This window comes from Mustela putorius, unplaced genomic scaffold (genome assembly GCF_011764305.1).
Source record: "Mustela putorius furo isolate JIRA1106 unplaced genomic scaffold, ASM1176430v1.1 tig00000095_pilon_pilon_pilon, whole genome shotgun sequence".
Taxonomy (NCBI): Eukaryota; Metazoa; Chordata; class Mammalia; order Carnivora; family Mustelidae; genus Mustela; species Mustela putorius.
Genome location: NW_025421280.1, coordinates 36,261,638 through 36,280,289, shown reverse-complemented (window position 1 = coordinate 36,280,289; position 18,652 = coordinate 36,261,638). Strand labels below are relative to the sequence as shown.

Genomic DNA, 18,652 nt, shown 5'->3' with positions numbered 1-18,652 from the left:
TCTTCCTCATCATCCTCTTCCTGGGGAACATAGACCTTCTGTGAGCAGGAACTCGCTAACCTTGCAGTTAAACAGCTCCAAGCTCTAGAGGCCATTCTGCTTCTCCTGAAGGGGGGCGCTGATCTGAGTGCCCTTAGGATCAGCCCACCTACACCCAGGGGCCTGCCTGCCCCCCCGCCTGTGTTTGGGTTGGGCTTCAGGGCTGCGGGGTCACTGATGGGGTTGTCGCAGAGACTCAGCGGGCTCAGGCCAGGTGTCTGTTCTGCCAGCACTTCGGGCCCACGCTGTGGGACCAGCTGGGCCATCAGGGAACCTTGGGGCTTTAGCCCCGTGAGCTCTCCTTTTCCCAGTTGGAAGCTTTGGAGCCAGGACTTTGTGACCCTGGGGAAGACACAACCTCCCTGCACCTCACTTTGCTAGTCCTTAAGATGGGTGTCAGGATGCTTCTCACCCTCTGGAGTCCTTGTGAAGATTCGAACAGGGACTGGGGAGGGAGGACGGGGCTTGGGAAATGTTTGTGATTCACATCCCTATGGCTACCAAACCCATGGCTGCCTAGGACCCCCAACGGAGAACCGGGAAGGGAGGGAGGTGGGGTCAAGGGGCCCATTTTACAGCTAGAGAAGGTGAGGCTTGGAGGGTAAGATGACGGAGGCAGGCCCAGTTCAGTTCCCTTACTGATTCCGTACCACCCTAGGAGTTGAAGACGGTTCCCATAAGATGGTGTCTGTAAGAAAACCCAGGGAGTGAGGTCCAAAGGGCTCCTTCCCCTTTCCCACGTCTCCAGGGAAAGGGTTCAGGGTTCCCTCTCCCCCAGGACCCCAATCTGTCTCAAGGCATCAGCGTCCCTTCCCCTATCAGGCCCTGCCATTCAGCCACCCCCAAATCCAGGCAGTGCCACTTCTCAGTCTCGCAGGACATTTCCAGACAGTCCCAAGGCCAGTATCTTGGTCCCAGGACCCACCCCCACTGGGGACAGTGTTCCCTGACCCCACAGCACCCTACACTGAGTGCCCAGAGGCCTAGGGAGCTGGATCCTGACGTGGCCTGTGCACCCTGCTCACTTCAAAAGCAACTTCCTACCCTTGCCCCCTCCCAACTCCTGTCCAACTTTTTCAGCTCAACTGGGAAATCTCCCAGTGTCTCTCCTGGGCTTCCAGAGCCCCTGCCCTCCCTCTGGCAAACTGATCCTGGGAGGGCCCTCCCCACCCGCTGGAGTTGTCTTCTTATGGCCCCAGCTCTGCCCAGCAGAGGGCGCCGTGGAGCGCCGGTCTTGAAGGGAGATGGAAGGGGAGGGCAGTCCTCCCCTTGGCCAGGCTGGGGGGGTGGGGGAGGTAGGTTGATAAGATACTGAGCCTCTCCAGGCAGCTTCGGTCAGCTGGGTCTGGCCAGGTGCCTGTGTACTGGCTGGCAGGCGTCCAGCACCAGCCCCATCACCACCAGACTGGGGGAGGGGAGTAAGGTTCATGAGTGTGCGCCCTAGAGCCCTGCCTTGGACCTGGATTCGAGCACCCCCATCCCAGGCCCCCAGCTCCTCCGTGTGCCCCTCAGCCCCCAGGATTGGCTGCCCATGTGCTCAGTCCTCCTTGTCTGCGTGCACTAGGACCACATGTGGCTGAACGTGGACACCACCATCGTGTCTGTCCCAGGACCACCACCAGGGCAGCCAGGTGCATGACCCTGCTCTTGCGCAAGGATTGGACACGCCTACTCTGGCTCCCCACCCCCACCCCACCCCCATTTCCGAACCCAGGGACCCCACCTTAGCCCGGAGTTCCACAGGCTTACCAAGCCAACACCTTCCCATGCCCGACCCCCCACCCCCACCACTGAAATCGGGAGCAGATCCTGGGCCGCGGTCACTTCGGGCTTCAGCTTCCTCAACTCCATCTGTGGAGCCTCCTGTCCCAGTTCATGGCGGTGCTTTGTAGACCAGACCAGAGCCACCTGGAAAGCTCCAAACACAAAGGGGAGTGAGGGGAAAACACCTCCTGGGGGCCATGGGGGAATAGGGTTTGCCAGGGCAGGACCCTCCAAACTGCGAGTTCCAGGCCGTGGGTATGCACATGGTGGGGGCCTGGCTTTGGAGCCTAGGAAGTCGCCAGCTTGTCACTAGCGTTCAGTCCTTTAGCTTGTCTTGATTGGGCACCTGTTGTACGCTCCTGGCCAATAATTGTCTGTTTCATGCATTTCCATCACTCACTGAACATTGGGACGGTCACATAGCCTGCGACCAGCCTGTGCTGGCTGGTCCCGGAGACCCCAGGACCCATTCTTATCATCCCTGGTCTCCCAGGACCCCTGTTCCAAGGAGGACCCACCTCTGGGAAGGCGACCCAGGGTGCATGCCTACCAGTATGGGGATGGTGATGGGCAGGCACTGAGGCTCCAGGACCCCCAAGCTGTGCATCTTAAAAGTGGACACAGATAGGCAAAGTCCTTTCTGATGGCACGGCCTGTGGCTTCCTCGGCATGGAGGTAACGGACGGGTCCGGCTGGGAATGCACTGTCCTCTAGACAGACTGGATCCTTCTACACCCTCACTACTCCTGGGCATCACCTGGCATGTCTAGAAATCTGAGGCTCCACCGTGGGCCTGAGGCAAAACCTGCACTTTAATGGGGTCGTAAGTTGACTCGTGGACACAGGAGAATCAGCCCTCAGTGTTGAAGAAATCCCCAGGCTCAGGGCTCTTGGCTGGCTCAGTCAGAGGAGTGTGAGTCTTGACCTCGAGGCTGTGAGTTCAAGGCCCAAGTTGGGTCTAGAGGGTCACTTAAATAAGCTTTTAAAGAAAGAAATCCCCAGGCTCAGGCCAATTAAGTCAGAATCTCCAGGAGCTTCCTTCTATCTCTTTGTAAACTCCTAAAGCTATGTCCATGTAGAGCTAAACTTGAGAATCAGGGCTCTGCACTCTCCCTTTGTCTGTGTGTCCAAAGTCCCTGACCTCCAGCAGACCAAGCCCTGTGGAGAGGGGTCGCCTCTGGCCGGCTGGGCCGCACACCCCCATAGGGCTAGTTTTGCCCACTCCTTCCGCCCACTGCTTTCCCTGCTGCCTGTTCTTGTCCCTGCCCTCAGTCTCCCTCCCTCCCCAAGGGGACAAGGCCTTAGCTAAAACACACGCAGGCCACCCACCCCCCAAATCTGCCACCCCAGCTGGGCCCTCTGCCCCCCACAACCGTCCACGACCCATGTGACATGTGCACCTCTAATAGGGAAGTCCCGCTCAGAGCTGAGAATCCCGCAGTGGGGAAGTGTGGAAATGAGGCAGGAGGATGAGGCAACAAGAGGCGGCAGGAGGGCCCACCCATCCCGCTCTCTCAACTCCCGAGTCTCCGGGCCCAGAGCTCCCCCTCCCAAGGAGGCCCTCAAGGCCACGCACGGAGTCCTCCCTGGAGACCACAAGTCGGCCAGCCCCCAGAACCACAGAGTCAAGCAACTGGTGACCGTGTTGGGCATGGGCTGACAGCCAGTACACGAAGCACGGAGACCACAGAGACAGCAGCAGGCAGGACAGGAACCCAAGCGCCAGGCAGGATCTGGGGACAGGCAGAGGCTGTCTCCGCCTCCTTTCCTTCCTCTGCCCTCCCAACGCGGCCAGCATCCCCCACCCCCATGGGGCCCGTGGAGCAGAAGCCACAGTCACTTCCTGAAGGCAGCAGCCCAGCTCAGGTCCCACTTGCCCTGTGGCCCATCACCCGCCTGCAGCCATGGTGAGTGAACCCCCAACCCTAGGCGACCCCACCCCACCCCGGGAAACGGCAGAGACCATCACAAAGACCCAGAGGTGGGAAGCAGCCAGGATGTACCACTGGGACAGCTGGGGCCCCAAGGGGCCTGTGGCCCAGGCTGGGGCTGGGACTTTAATAGGGGGAAGAGGCAGACAGCCCAGACGACTCTTCTCCCAGGTCAGCATGAACAGCAAGCTGGGCACGGGCCAGGGTGAACAGAGGGGCTTCCTGCAGGTGACGAACTGGGTCGTGTACCTGCCGCCCACACCCGCTCCAGCAGTCACCCGAGACCTAAGCTGCTGACCCTGATTTCTCTAGTCCCGTGCGTGACCTGGGAATCCTTCCCCCAACCCACCTGGAGAGGGGGCTTTAGTAGACGGATTTCAGGCCCGAGGTGGGAATCGCTACCTTTCCTTGTTCTCCGGATGGGGAAAGTGAGGCACGGCCAGGAGCAGTCTCCGTGGTTCTGCCCTAACCACCCACACCCCAGTCTCCTAGGGTCCAGGTGGAGCCAGGCCTGGAGGCCTGCAGCGGGGCCCCCTCTGGTCAGAGCAGGCTTGGCCTACCGGGATACCCCACCTGTGTCTGGGACGGAGAGCATGGGGCTGGTGGAGACCATGTCTGGGACATGACGTGTGCCGCCGATGGGGCACGGGCCCGAGCAGGCCACTGCTTGGGCCGGCCTGCTGCTGCTTCTGGGTGCCGTCCACTGTGAGTGGCCCGACCACCAACAGAGGGTATCTGGGGCTGTCAGAGTCTGACCCCACATGCTTCCAGGTCTCTTGTCTCTCCACATCTCTCTGCACGAGTCTGTGGCGATCAGACTCGGCGTGGCTGAGTGTGCGCCTGTGTACCCTGCGTATTTCAGTGGGCACCTACTGAGCACCAGCAGCGCGCGTGCTCTGGAGGACAGCAACGAGGGAGCCCAGTCGCTGGCCTTCCACGGGGGCTGAGGGGCAGAGAGAACCAAAACAGAAAAGCCAAGGCACACCAGTGAAACAACGTAAAATAAAACCGTATGATACACAGTGGCAGGCACTGAGAGAAAAACGTAGGTGGGGGAGAATGGAGATTCTCCGAAGGGGAAATCGATTTTTTTAAATGAGGGTGGTCTGTGAGGAAGGCGCCTCCAGTAAGAAAACATCCGCAGAGACCTGGAGGTGGAAAAGGCAAGAAGCAGACTATGGGGAGAAGTGTCCCAGGCAAGGGGCAGGACGAAGGCCCCAGAAGAGGGCTTGGGGCTGGGGGGGAAGAGAGCAGGGGCGAGGCGGGCAGGCGGAGGTAACCTGGTAAGGGAGACGGATCGCCAGTTAAGGGCCTTCAGGAGGTCTTTAGCTTTTACCGTGGGGAAACGATGCAGCGCGGCCAGATTTGGAGCAGAGGCTGTTCTTCCGGCTGCTGTGGGAGAGGGGCCTGGCCAGAGATGGGGGTGCGGGGGGCAGAGTGGAGGCAGGAGACCAGGGAGGAGGCTGTGTTCCTCCAGCCAGCACAACAGTGGCACGGGCAGTGAGAAATGGCTGGATTCTGAATGTGTTTTGAAATTAGAACAGAAGGCACTAGGGACGCGGAGCGCGGAAGCACAGGACATCTCAAGGACACTTAGAAGACATCACCAACCGACAGGGAGGGCTAGGGGAGCAGCAGGCTATGGTGGAGCATCGGGAGGCTGAGTTATAGGGGCGAGGTTGAGGGCATATGCAGTGCCTCAGAGATCTCGGGACTCCGGGGCGCCTGGAAACAAATGTGGGAGGCCCTGGGCAACAGGAGAGCAAGCCAAGGACAAAGGATGGCCAAGAGGGCCTAGGAGAAACCCTTGTGTGAACCCCCGCCTGACTGGCTCCATGTCCCTTAGGGGAGCCATCAGGACTTCCGGAGCCTTCAAGCCAAGTTCCAGGCCTCTCAGCTGGAGACCAGTGAACACCCCAAAAAACCCCCAAAGCCTGAGTTCAACAAACTTCTAAAGAAGTTTCCACCACCTGAGCCAAGTGAGCATCCCAAGAAGCCCCTGCAGCCCAGCTGTAACGATCTGCCTCCGAAGCCCGCCAAACCTGAGCCAAAGGAGCCCGCCAAGAAGTTCCCACAGCTCAACGCCCCTCAGAAAGCTTTGCAGCCTGAGCCTGGCCATCCAGCCAGGCCCCCGACAGAGCCCAAACCCAGTGCCCTCCCCAAGAAGCTCCAGCAGCCTGAGCCCAATGAAGCCACCCCAGACCCTTCACAGCCAGACCTCAGTACCCTTCTCAAGAAGCCCCCACAGCCCGAGTTCAGTGTGCACCCCAGGAAGCCCCCGCAGCCACAGGTCGGTGGCCTCCCTAAGAAACCCCTGCCACAGTCTGAGACCAGTGAGGCCCCTCAGACGCCCCCCTGGAAGCCTGAGCCCAAAGAGCTCCACCCCTTCTCCTCACAGCCAGACCTCAGTACCCTTCTCAAGAAGCCTCCACAGCCCGAGTTCAGTGTGCACCCCAGGAAGCCCCCGCAGCCGCAGGTCGGTGGCCTCCCTAAGAAACCCCTGCCACAGTCTGAGACCAGTGAGGCCCCTCAGACGCCCCCCTGGAAGCCTGAGCCCAAAGAGCTCCACCCCTCCTCCTCACAGCCAGACCTCAGTACCCTTCCCAAGAAGCCCCCGCAGCCAGAGTTCAGTGTGCACCCCAGAAAGCCCCCGCAGCCTCAGGTCGGTGGCCTTCCAAAGAAATCCCTGCCACAGCCCGAGACCAGTGAGGTCCCTAAGACGCCCCCCTGGAAGCCCGAGTCCAGTGAACTCCACCCCCACCCCTCAAAACCCGATTTCAATACATTTCCCCAAAAGATCCCAGCCCCTCAGCTGAATGACTTCCCCAAGAAACTCCTGCATCCTGATTTTGGTGACCTCACCAGGAGGTCCTCAGAGCCTGAAGTCAGTGTGTTTCCCAAGCGGCCCCGGCAGCCTGAATGCAAAGCGCCCTCCAAGAAGCCAGAGCTGGGGATCCTCCCCAGGGTGTCCTCAGAGCCCGAGTTTGGCCTGCTCCCCAGCAAGTTTCTGCAGCCTGAGTGCCAGGCCGCCCCCCGAAAGTTCTCGCAGCCTGAGTCCAGCGCTTTGCCCAAGAAGTACCTGCACACTGAGTTCTCTGGTGGTCTCCCTAAAAAGCCCCCCATCCCCAGCTCTGTTTCAGAGAGCTCCCTTCCCAGTGCGGTCACAGGCTCCCGCCCCAGGCTCCCCCTCAGCCCTGGCTTGGGAGCCAGGAAGCAGAGATCAGGAGCTCGCTCTCATAGTGGAGGGTCGAGGCTGGGCCTCAAATCCAGCTACCCACCCCAGCGGAGGCCTCTGCCCTCGGTCAACAGCCTGGGACCCCCTCCAGCCAAGCCCCCGCTGCCCCCTGGCTTCAGGGATGTCCAGAGCTTCTGGAAAGCCACAGCCACAGCCACAGGTGGGTCACAGCAACCCAGGCAGAGAGCTGGGGAAGAGGCTCCCTGGCAGGGCCTGCCTCCCTCCCGCTCCTCTCATCCCTCCACAGCTCTGAGGAGGACCGGTTCTGCTGGGATCCTCCAGGCCCAACAGACTGAAGACATCCTACAGTGAGTGTGGGGAGTCCACGGGCCCTGGCACAAGTCGAAGGCTTGAAAGAGGCCCTGATTTCAGGTATTCCTCCAGGGACCAGGAAGAGGCTTATGAGCTGTATGACGATGTGGAGCCCATGGACAACTCCAGCCCCGGCCACAAGGGCAGAGGTTTGTTGGTGGGGCCAAGCCCTCAGCCAGACCATCCTGCTCAGGCATCTGGGCACCATTCATTGCAAGGACATATTCTGCCATGCAGCGAGTGTGAAGCCAAGGGACAACCCATCTCCCTGGCAGTGCCTGGGGACAAAGTAGAGGGCAGGAAGGACCTTTCAGGAAAGTCAGACCAGCTCCTGATGGAAAGAACAGGAAGGCAGGGCAGCCCAGAGGCTAATAGCCAGTAAGCATGGTGTAGCCAGGGTAGGGGGGTGGCCCAGGGTGGTGGGAGAGAAGTTGTGAAAGAGCAGTGGAAGAGAAGAACCAGAGGACTTGGAGGCCAAGTGATGCAGGGGTGAGTGGGAGCAAGCGAGCTCGTGACATGGATGAGGCCCCAGTTTCACCCCGATGCCTGGGCGCAGAGTGGAGGTATCCGTCAGCAGGGGACAAAGGGTCAGATTCCACAGACCTGTAGTGCTGGAGGTGCCAGCTGGACGTCCAGCACAGACTTGGGCCTGAACTCAGGCGTGGGCTGGAGCCAGAGACCCCTGGGCCTGCAGGCCTAGACAGTCTGTGCTCTGGGGTTCCTAAGGAGCCTTCTCCCCTCTTCCCAGCGTCTTTTCCTGGAGAGCGGGGCAATGGCAAAGCAGACAGGTCTCCAGCCCAGCTCCAGGGTTAATGCCTTCACCAATTTTGAATGGGGGAAAAAAAGGGACTTGCATGCAAGCCCTATAGGTGATGGTCACTGAACACGCACAACCGCCCGCCCCCACAGTGACAGCATGCTCTACAGACAAAGCGAAAACCTGAGGACCCCAGAAGCATCCTGCCCCAGTCCATACCACCAGCACAAGGGAGCCCAGGCCCTGTGCTGCCCTCTCTCTGGAAGGGCTTCCTACAGGAGAACCTTAATTATTAAGGGTGCCTTGGGATGCTCCCCCTTCCCCCCTCCCCTCCTGCACCAGGTGCGCTGCCTCTACTACTCTTCCCTGAGCCCCTTCTGCTTCTCCTGGGCCTTCCTCAGGGGCTACTTGCAACACCCTCCGTTAGCAGAGCTTCCTGACAGGGCTCCTCCTGCTTCCGTTCTGGTGAGGCTCTTGTGGCTGGGGTCGGGGGGCCGCTCTAGGGGTCACAGACATGAGGAAAGGGAGTAACTGGCCATTCTTCTTCCAGCAGCCTAGTAGGCATGGCCCACCCCTTCCCCAATCCCAAACAGACCAGGAACCCCACCTCTGCTCACTGTCCCTGCCTGTGGGCAATCATCTCCCCATTCCACGCCGGTCATTCTGCAAGACTCCAATCAATTACACCTCTCAAATCTCTCCCTTCTTGAAACACTACGTGTGGGCCCTCGCTGGTAGTATAGATTGTCCAAAGGCTACTTTGCCCTTACCAAGTCTAGCCACCCATTCGGCTCCACTTTGGAGTGATAGCAGGCCCACTGCAGGGGTTCCTCACTCCACTGGGGGCTGCCCTGGAGACCCTGGGGCCCGCAGACCTAGCTCTTTCCCAGGATCTCAACAGGTCCCCCTCAGAGCCTGCCTTATTGGCATGAGCTGATCAGTCACACTGCAGGAAGTCTGGGCTGCGGATGTGCCAAGTCTGCACTGCACCGCAGCACCCAGGGCCGTGCTCTGCACTGTGCTGGTTTTGCGGGGGCCCTGGGATGCCTCTGGGAGAACGGGGAGCAGCGGGAGGTAGTGTCCTTGGTAAGACTATAGATGGCTTCATCATCTGAGCACTAGGCCAAGGCTGGAGTCTGGAGCAAAAAGCTAGGGGCTTCAAATTCTGGATCCTTCTTCACTCAACTGGTATTCATGAGGCTCTTGCCACAAGCCAAACCCCTGGCCAGCAGGCTCCTCCCTGGAAGGCTGGCAGTTTGCCAGAAGTCAGCCCTCCCTGGGGTGTGGGGGGTGGGGTGGGCAGCAGGGGGGACCCTCACAATGTGGTCTCAGCAGCAGCCAGGCCAGTCCAGAAACACCCCCCTCGTCACCCCTTCTCAGAAGCCCACTTCATTTGCTCTAGGAAATGCTTTTGCCTTATTTTTGACCCAGATCCCATGACAATTCCCAGAAGCCAACCTACTTTTAGCCGACAGACATGAAATGGCCTCAAAAGCCTGCAAATAAATCCTGCCTTTATCATTTCCAGCCAGATGACCTTGGAGCAGGATTACTTTACTCCTCAGAGCCTTTATTTCCCTCATCAGCAAGCTGGGAATGACAGTACTGCCTACTCTCCTAAGTAGTAAGGTGGTTGTGGCGGCTGAAATGAGTTACTACAGTAAACAGTTTCTGCCGTTCCTCCATGCAGGAGGAGTCCAGAAAGCAAGAGGCAATCCGTTAGAATTCACAACCCAGGAGGCAGGCCTGAGGAGCAGATGGACAGGTGGGTTGGGTGGGGGTTGGGAGGGGGTGGATGTCCTGAGAACTGAGAGGGAAGGCTTATTCAAGATCAAGCCAGCAGTGTCGAGAGGGAGGCTGAGCCAACAGTCCTGACCCTAACTCACTGCTGTGACGGCTTCCAGATGAAGTGCCATCTACCCAGCAACCCCCCAGGCCAACACAGAACCCGGAACTCAGGTACCACAGGGCAAAGGGCACGGAACGCGGAGGGGCTGAGCTCTAGGAGGACAGGAAGGGGGCCCGAGGAGCACATCTTCCTCAGCAGCATCCAATTCCTCAGGAGGGAGAAGGCCCCCCAGCCACAGCACCTGCCGCCCGCAGACCTGAAGACCCTGAAGCAGATCCGGAAGGCAGAGAAAGCCGAGAGGGAGTTCCGGAAAAAGTTCAAGGTGTGAACACCAGAATCCTCCGAACAGGAGCCCTGGGGGTTCTGGGCACAGCCCCAGTTGACCAAGACCCCAGAAATTCCATCCTTAGAAGATGGGGTTCCTGGGGTGCTACATGTTTCAAAGGCTCTAACATACCCCTTCCCAGTTTGAGGGGGAGATAGTGATTCACACAAGGATGATGATCGATCCCAATGCCAAGACACGCCGTGGGGGTGGCAAGTACTTGGGCATCCGGCGTGGGGAGATCCTGGAGGTGATCGAGTTCACCAACAAGGATGAGATGCTGTGCCGGGACACCAAGGGCAAATGTAAGTCAGCCGGGCCAGAAAGTCCCAGGAAACAGGCCACCACCAGGGCTGGGAGCTTACCTATCCCACTCTCTTTGCAGACGGCTACGTGCCCAGAACAGCTCTACTGCCCCTGTGAGTGCTGGCCCTGACTGGGGGTGACAGGGAGGGTGGGTTGGTGAGTGGGCCAAGGTGACTCTTACTGACCAAACTGTGCTCTCTGCTAGGGAAACGGAGGTGTATGACGATGTTGGCTTCTGGGGTATGTAGATGCTCTGGGTAGGCTAGAAGGGACCACAGTGCCTGGAAGGAGGTAAAACCCCACCCCATTTTCCCCGGGGGCGGCTCATCATCCGTTTATGGGGAGAAGAGTCACTGCAAATCACCCTTCCTCAGCAGACCCTCTGGAGAGCCAACCATCACCCCAGGAACAGTAAGGCCCACCAATGTGGACACCCAGGACCACCGGCCAGCCCAGCCACCCATTAACACAGGAGTCTTGGATCCCAGATTGGCAGTCACAGAACCACCCAGGCTCCCACCTGCCTACATACATGAAGCACATAAAGCTCCTATTTAAAGCAATTCCTGCTTCTTGTCTTTTCTCTTCAGCCTGACTGACACACAATGGGAGTCCCGATCAAAGAGCTGGGGGTCTTACCCTTCTGGAGTGAACAGCATGGGGGAAAAGTGTGGCAGGGAGAAGGTGGCAAGGGTAGGGCACCATGACCAGACGTGTCAAGCAGTGGCTGCAGCTCCACACAGGCTGCAAACAGCTGTCCAGCCCACGGGGACCTAGGTATGAGATCACATCTTGGGGGAGGGGTGACCCAGTTCTGACTGAGCTCAGGTATCACGCTCAGCCTCAACGGCTACAGGACTAAATGCACTCAGTAACCCGCACCCCACTCATCTGCTACTGCGGCAAGGAACAGACCACACCCCCGCACTGCCCCGCAAGCACGCACAATTCCTCTGCCGAAAGCCTACTGCCCAGTGTGATGCTATCTGGGGGTGACTGTGTCTACGTAAAAGAGGCCCGAGAAAGTTCCCCTGCCACTTCCACCATGTGCGATTGCAGAAAGTACAATCTACGAACCAAGATCAGGTTCCCTCACCAGACACGGAATCTTGGACATCCCAGCCTCCAGAACTGTGAGAAATTCTTGTTTGTTGTTTATAAGGTGCCCAATTATGGTATTTTTGTTATAGCAGCCAAAGAAGACTATGACAGAAGCCAAACTGGAAATGAGCCTAGCAGTGTACCCCCGAGAGCAAGCGTACAGGAGGGAGCAAGAGCTGCTCTCAGGACCACTAACCCCCAAGTGCTCTGATGCCGGCGCTGGAGAATCCACGTCACTCGGGACTCCATTTCCAGTAAGAGCTCTCAGGTGGCCAAGGTCCATGTCCTCCACCCCCAAGGGTCCACAGACTAAGCAAGAGTAGGGGTGAAACCCCCACCAGTGGTCACAGCTCTGAGGTAAGACGACGACTGGCTCTAGCTCCCCAAACCGCAGGCGGGTGCCCCACAACACACACGCAAAAAGCAAGCATCTTTTCAGGAACTGGTATTTATTATCAAAGTCATATTCGATGTCAACAAGATGCCACAACTACAAAAAAAATTGCGCACATTGCAATCTCAATGCAAACAGTCAAATGGAACCCCAGTCATTAAAAAAGTAATTCAAATTACCCCAAAAAGCAACTGAATTTTTTAAACATCTTTATACATCCAGCCAACAAATTAAAATGGTTAACAAGAAAAAATACAAATTCAGAGGTCTGGTATCGATGTTTAAAAAAGGCAACTGCTTAAGCATTTCTATCGATTCGAACATCAATCTCTCGGCCACTCAGCTTCATCCCATTCATCATCCGGCAGGCTCTCTCAGCCACCTCTGGCGACTCAAACTTAACCACACCGCACCCCTTGGACTTCCCGTTCTCCATCTTGATGTCGGCATACAGCACGTGGCCTGGGCACAGGGAGGGAAGAAGAGACCACAACTCATCAGGCAAACCCAGAGCTCAGCCTCAGTCTGGGCTCCGCTCAGTCCCGATCACCTGTTGGAGTTCGGTGGACAGAGTCAAAGGGAGAGCGGCCCTGGCACACAAATGCTCAGAACACGACAGCCGGAATCCGGCGACTACGGCCCTCAGCCATGTTGCCATTCTTCTGCCAACAGGACAACAATCTGACCCGTGATTAGCCTCCCTGGCAGCTTCAAATGCGCACCCGTTCACTCAAGAAAGTTGTAACGGGGGCTGTGTGAAGCCAACCTTACAGGCGAGTTTTACAGAGGCTTCACCTTCCAGACCCCACATCACAGCAGTTACGAGGCCGTCATGATATAACAGACGCTTCCGCACTGTGCACCGGGCCACAGGCTGCGTCCTGTCTTCCCAGTGGGCTTCACATATTCATTCAAGCACTGAGTAAGCGTCCAGGTATGTGTCAAGCACCACCACGAAACAAGTCTATAGAAGAGCTAAGAAGGTAACCGTGTAGCCTATGCTAGGGGGCCCTTGGTTCTAAATCCATTAACTCAGCCCAAGGGAAGGTGAACATCTAGAGGGCTCCTCACGGGACACTTCTGAAATACTTAAGTTCACCAGAAGGAGACTCTTGCTGTAATAGCTCCATTCTGGAGAATGGCACTTGCAACTCAGGGTTCAGGGACAGGAGGGAGATGAAAGAGGAGGGGCTGAGGTACAAAGAGACGAGTGAATTTCTCTCACTGGCAGACGGGCACCTCCAGGCGTCTGAGACAGGGCAGTAGCCTGATCCAACCTGACTTTGCAGAATACCTACTACAACGCAGAGACTAAGGAGTGGGGAGAGGGCAAGAAGGCACACTATGGCTCAACAGCTGCCCCAAGAGAACCAGGAGAAGCAGCGAAGTGGTGCAATCTGAGCTCCCAGTGAAACAGGAAATGAGAAACACCGAGGCGGCCTTGACCAGCAAGCCACCCGGACTTCTGGCTTAGGTTCCAGGCTCCCACGTGACACAGTTAAAAGAATAGAGGTGGTGGGAGGGAGGGGCAGGGATTCACCCTGGGACAACTTCATTTCCTTTCAGCCACACGGGGAGCCTTTCAGAATGGTGGCCCAGGTGCCAGGAAACCACAACCAGAGCCCCTCAACCTCATTCACACATAAGCTCACCCCTGGGAACTTCTGGGCAAGTGCTCTTTGAGGTATGAACCAAGAGTGTGGTGGCAGAAAGCAACCTCATCTCAGATGTTTTTATTCAGCTTTGTCACGCAGAAGCCATGTGACCTGGAGAAAGTGACTCTGCCTGTCTCATCTGCAAAATGGGGACACTGCTGCCTTTCAAAAACCATAAAAGGAGAAGGATGGGGTTGAAGCTGAGAACACAGATGAGAAGTGTCTGACACATAAGAGGAGACTCAACTGGCTTGAATATTTGCACAGGCAGAAAAATGGCAAGTCCCACTGGTCCTCGAGTCATGGCAAGTGGCTGTGAAGACCAGGATGGGAGATTCACCACACCTCTCAAACGCATTACTAACAAGCTAAGATTTCTGAAGCCACAACACATGGAAGCACCTAGAAAGACTTTCTCAAACACTTACCACATTCGTTGAATTTGTCTTTTAGCATCTTCCATGTAAAATCAAATGGGAGCTAAAGGGAAAAGAAGAAACTGATGAGTGATACAACCAAACCCTGATGTCCTAATGCATAAACACCAGGGTCTCTCTGAGGGAACTTTCAGGACTTGTTGCACCAAGAAATAAGGTGCCCTTCAAACAGAGATGATCAGCAGAGAGCAAAACACGACCGTCTGGAATGAGGTTCAAAACAAAGCGTACTCCCTTGTGGCGTTAACGGTCTAAGGGAGAATCATGCAGAGGACAGTGACCTACAGTAAGCGGCCTACAGACCATTCAGTAGTAACTGAAGGTGATCACGCTGGTATAAAGATACTGCAGATACAGCCCTCTGTCCCGCCCAGGTGCAGCGGCTCTTCAAGCCAAGGGAATCAAGAAGCTAGGGTTTCTGAGCTCACTGCTGGTTTCCACCTAGCAGTCCAAGAACCCGGGGCTCCTGCCGCACAGAGTTCCTTACACTCTCCCACTCCCTCCTTATCCTACCAGCACCAGACTCTGGAGACAGCAGCAAAGTGGCCTTATGTGCTGCTACTCTGCTTCCCTACCGAGGGCACCAACTGACTCCAACCTGCTCCCCTCCTCCCTCTGTGCCTACCACCAGCACCACCAAGGTACTGAAGAGCCACTTACATTTCTCACAAATATCTGGCAGGCCTTCCTGGCCACCCCAGGAGCATGGCCTCCAGCTCCGCCAAAGGAACCTGCGAAGCTTCCTCCAAAGTTGCCACGCTCCATCTCGATGGCGCGGTCAAAGCTGGCACCGCCACCGCCACCCATGGCCAGGCCCATGCGCTCAATGCCGGCGCCTAGGGCTGGACCCATGGCAGGACCCATGCGCTCCAGGCTGTTGGCGCCCATTCGCTCCAGGCCCATGCGCTCCAGGCTGTTGGCGCCCATTCGCTCCAGGCCCATGCGCTCCAGGTTGTTGGCGCCCATGCGCTCCAGGCCGGTGGCCATGCGATCCATCACAGGGCCCATGCGCTCCAGGCCAGCCCCCATGCCTGCGGGCACCATGCGCTCCATGCTCAGGCCCATCCGCTCGATGGCAGGGCCCATTCGCTCCACACCAGAGCCCATGCGCTCAATGGTCTGGCCTACGCGGTCGATAGGCGCGGCCATGCGCTCAAGGCCGAAGCCCATGCCGGCACCCATGCGCTCCACGCCAGACCCGATGCGCTCCATGGTCTGGCCCATGCGCTCGATGCTGGAGGCCATGTGGTCGAGGCCCAGTGGACCCATGCGCTCGATGCCGGAGCCCATGCGCTCAACGGAGCCCATGCGGTCCATGACCAGGCCCATGCGCTCGATCTCAGAGCCCACACGATCCATGCCATGGCCCAGGCCTGCGCCCATGCGCTCCATGCCGGCACCCCCAATGCGGTCGATGCCAGGGCCCATCCTCTCGATCCCAGGGACACTGCCTCCACCTCCACCTGTAAGAGGGACACAAAACACAGGCAGGTATCAGGGACTTGCGCACTTGGGTGCACACCATGCCAGGAGGGTGACCTGGGTGCAGAGGCTTAGGCACTTCACAAACTCAACCACAGTTCAGGAATGAACTCCCCCAACAAGTTACCATCAGACATCCCTCAAATGTCAACAACTATTAAGGCAGGACAGTGAGGACATCATCTTCCTATTTCTGTGACACAGCTGAAATTTCCATAGTAAAATTTAAGAAAAAGAAAACCCACTCTGGAGGACTTGTGTCCACATGTATCCCGAGTTACTCTGGAAGCACCTAGTACTTGTAACTAGCTTTGTGAGCCACGGTTGTCAATTCCCCAAAACTCTGAGGTCTCCCCACCAAATCTAACTGAGAAACGCTCTCCATGAAGGAGGCTTGGAAACCCCACCCTGAGCTGGTCAGCCTGCGTGACGGATGACATGGATTATGTGTGACAATTCAAGTCACTCACAACCTCTACCTCTCCCAGCTTGTCCCTGCTGATGGCCAGTCTGGCTGCATTTCCTTAGCTCCTCCAAGCTTAAAGAAGCTAGTTTACAGCCCCGTAATTAAGAGGAGATAAAGAAAACAAACAGCAACACAGATCCTCTATGTGTAGAGGGAGAGAGAGCCGCTCCCAGGGAGCCTCACTCTGTGAGGAAAACCCCCAAATGACTTGTGTATAACTGTGCGGGCTCTGGAGAAAAAGAAGTCGATGCACTGCAGAGCAGATCCTAGAAGAGGCCTAAAATCAGTTTTCAATGCCACGGCTGAGCCGGACCCATGCCAGCACGCCAGCAATGCAATGACCCTGTGATCCTGCTAACTCGGGAGGAGGGTCTAGCTCCACCCCCAAGGCCACCGCCCGCCACCTCTCCATATGCGGAGCATGAGGGTCCTTCTCACACGAGTTTCACCACCGCCACTACTGCCACTGCCACCTGCCTCTGAAAAAGGTCACCTGAAGCCCACAGCCAGCCCACTACTGACCCAAGCAGCCCGTGTAAGAGGTAAACTCAAAAGTTTCTGAGTCTCTGATTGACCTCACATACCCCTCCACTTCTCCATGACTATTTCCTTAGTCACGCTAAAGAACAGCATACCAAGTGGCAAAACAGAAACACAATTTTAAGAATATTACGACTTTCAGAGCAAAATTTCTCAGAAACTGTTTTTTTTTTTAAAAAAAGGGAAGATAACTAGAAAGGGCAGATAGCATGCTCAAGAACATCAGAGGTCGGGCTGCCCGCCTGGATGCCAAAAGCAGCAGAGACAAGGGGAAACGGTGCCCATGTGGAGTTTTAGACTGAGAGCACCACAGAAATAACCAGCAAGCAGAGTTACCAAGGAAATGCCAAGACACTCAGAGCCACTGGGGGGTGGGTGGTGGGGTCAAACTGAGAAAAGTGCATTTAGTTTTAAGTACCCATTAAAAAACGTGTATTAAGGGAAGGGTACAATCCAAAATGTTTACAGTGCTCATCACTGGGCAGTGTGCCTGCAGAGATTTACTTTCTGCATAATTTTCTGAATATTCATCAGTACACATATACACTTTGGTGAGCATTTGTTAGGGATGGAACTAGTATACTTTCATAATCCGGTATTTTCTTTTAGGAATTCGCAATTTTATAGTATTTAAAAACAACAAAGCCCCCAAATTGCATGGATATTATTATGACGACATGGCTAGCACTTAAACAGTGCTTATGTGGGTACCCTTTTCTATGCATTAACTCATTTACTCTGCACAACAACCCTATGAGGTAGGTACCATTATATCCCCATTGACAGTATGGAAACCAGAGAGGTTCAGTAACTTGCCAAATGTCACACAGCTAGGAAGAGGCAGGGCTGGTTCCCACCCAGGCAGTCTATTTTAGAGCCCACGCTTTCCACCACTACACTCTACTATCCCCGGTAATAACAGCCTATTCTAAAAATCAAAACATCAAAACTAAGCGTTTCCTACCTCCTCCCTGCTTTGCAATGATCTCTCCTCTCTTCAGTGCATTACTTAGGATTTCTAAGGAAATCAGGAAGAAAAAAAAATTAGCCAAATTTCTCTATGGTAACAGAAATTTGTTTATTACAGATTCCAGAGTAAGAATATTACTAATTTAAAAATAAAACAAGGAAAGGGGAAAGGGGTTAAGAAATACACATACACAGACAGATCATTTTACTAGAGTTAAGAGTCCTTGATGACGGGTTATGATACCAGGATCCCATGTAGCTCCAGAGTCTGAGGCCCAGTTGGCAAGACCATCTGGGAATGTGCCCAGCAGAGCTAAGTAAGAGCCAGTGTGCACCAATGAAGTGAGAATTTATTAGAAAATCAGAGCAAGAATGGGGCCAGCAGCACAGTTTTCTAAAGCTGGTCCAGACCCTCAGTACTCAGGCTGAAGCCTGCACTCCCCCACCAGATCCAATCAACACCTCAGTTACCCTCCAGCAAGCTAAAGCTGTGGCTATACTTACTGCCAAAACCCTGAAAACCAGCAACTACACGCAGTGCTTTAGTATATGACCTCATTACCAAGTCGTGCCTGGAAAGACTCCAGCAAGCTGAGCCCTCCGGCCCCACCTGGAAGGTGCTGGGTGTGATGATGACTACATGACAGAAAAAGCTTCAGGAAAATAAAAACCCAAACTCATCCAAAACACGTTCAACACCTTGTCCAAAGCAGAAAACACTGTTGCTTGTTTGCCAACAATTCATCCAAACCTCTTCAAATTCTAACGCTATATGGTTAGTGTGCTAGCTTTAAAAAGATTCCTCTCGGCCTTTCCCTGTGTCAGGAAACATGTACCCACCCCCTTCTCTGGTCCCAAAGTGTGCTCAGCAATGTGGACCGATAGCCACAAAGCACATCTCACATTATGACCGAGACCACAGAGATTAACCCTAATCCCACAGATGTTTCTGGTGCTACAACTACCTGTGACAGGAAGGACACGGGAACACATACCAAGAAAAATAGACCTCCGGCCTGCGAGCGAGCAGAGCTTATTGACTCGGTGACCCCTGCAATCTTGCTCAGCATGCCCAGGCCCACCTTCACAT

The 18,652-nt window shown here is 55.8% G+C and overlaps 2 protein-coding genes across 23 annotated transcripts in view; one reads left to right on the top strand and one right to left on the bottom strand.

Annotated features, from left to right (window-relative positions):
- Positions 1–3,221: 3,221 nt before the first annotated feature.
- On the top strand, positions 3,222–11,081 carry PRAM1 (PML-RARA regulated adaptor molecule 1). 12 transcript variants are annotated; one of them, XM_045085235.1, is made up of 11 exons: positions 3,237–3,710; positions 5,581–7,129; positions 7,217–7,277; positions 7,342–7,430; positions 9,729–9,803; positions 9,943–9,997; positions 10,101–10,209; positions 10,355–10,517; positions 10,598–10,631; positions 10,724–10,758; positions 10,893–11,081. In XM_045085235.1, exons 1-11 carry the CDS (start codon positions 3,708–3,710, stop codon positions 10,931–10,933), a joined length of 2,214 nt encoding a protein of 737 aa, XP_044941170.1. In that variant the 5' UTR covers positions 3,237–3,707; the 3' UTR covers positions 10,934–11,081. The 12 variants fall into 12 exon arrangements, with proteins under 12 accessions (XP_044941230.1, XP_044941226.1, XP_044941231.1 ...); XM_045085242.1 differs by having other exon boundaries at positions 3,238–3,710; positions 10,896–11,081; XM_045085256.1 differs by having other exon boundaries at positions 3,245–3,710; positions 10,724–10,809; positions 10,896–11,081.
- A 970-nt stretch (positions 11,082–12,051) lies between these two features.
- HNRNPM (heterogeneous nuclear ribonucleoprotein M) overlaps positions 12,052–18,652 on the bottom strand; it is a 40,716-nt gene continuing 34,115 nt past the window's right edge. For 8 of the 11 annotated variants that reach the window (XM_013045296.2, XM_004771659.3, XM_013045298.2 and 5 more), the window contains 4 exons: positions 17,558–17,611; positions 14,766–15,568; positions 14,097–14,148; positions 12,052–12,475 (listed from right to left, as the gene is read on the bottom strand). In XM_013045296.2, coding sequence (XP_012900750.2) covers positions 12,312–12,475; positions 14,097–14,148; positions 14,766–15,568; positions 17,558–17,611 — 1,073 coding nt within the window. In that variant the 3' untranslated portion in view covers positions 12,052–12,311. The remainder of the gene's footprint in view (positions 12,476–14,096; positions 14,149–14,765; positions 15,569–17,557; positions 17,612–18,652) is intronic. The other 3 variants (XM_013045297.2, XM_013045300.2, XM_045085215.1) reach the window with 1 other exon arrangement.

What these genes read in the sequence shown, in the direction of transcription:
- PRAM1 (XM_045085235.1), top strand. An exon ending in ACACAGAACCCGGAACTCAG is followed by an intron (nt 9,998 to 10,100) that starts GTACCACAGGGC and finishes CCAATTCCTCAG; the next exon opens with GAGGGAGAAGGCCCCCCAGC. An exon ending in AGTTCCGGAAAAAGTTCAAG is followed by an intron (nt 10,210 to 10,354) that starts GTGTGAACACCA and finishes ACCCCTTCCCAG; the next exon opens with TTTGAGGGGGAGATAGTGAT.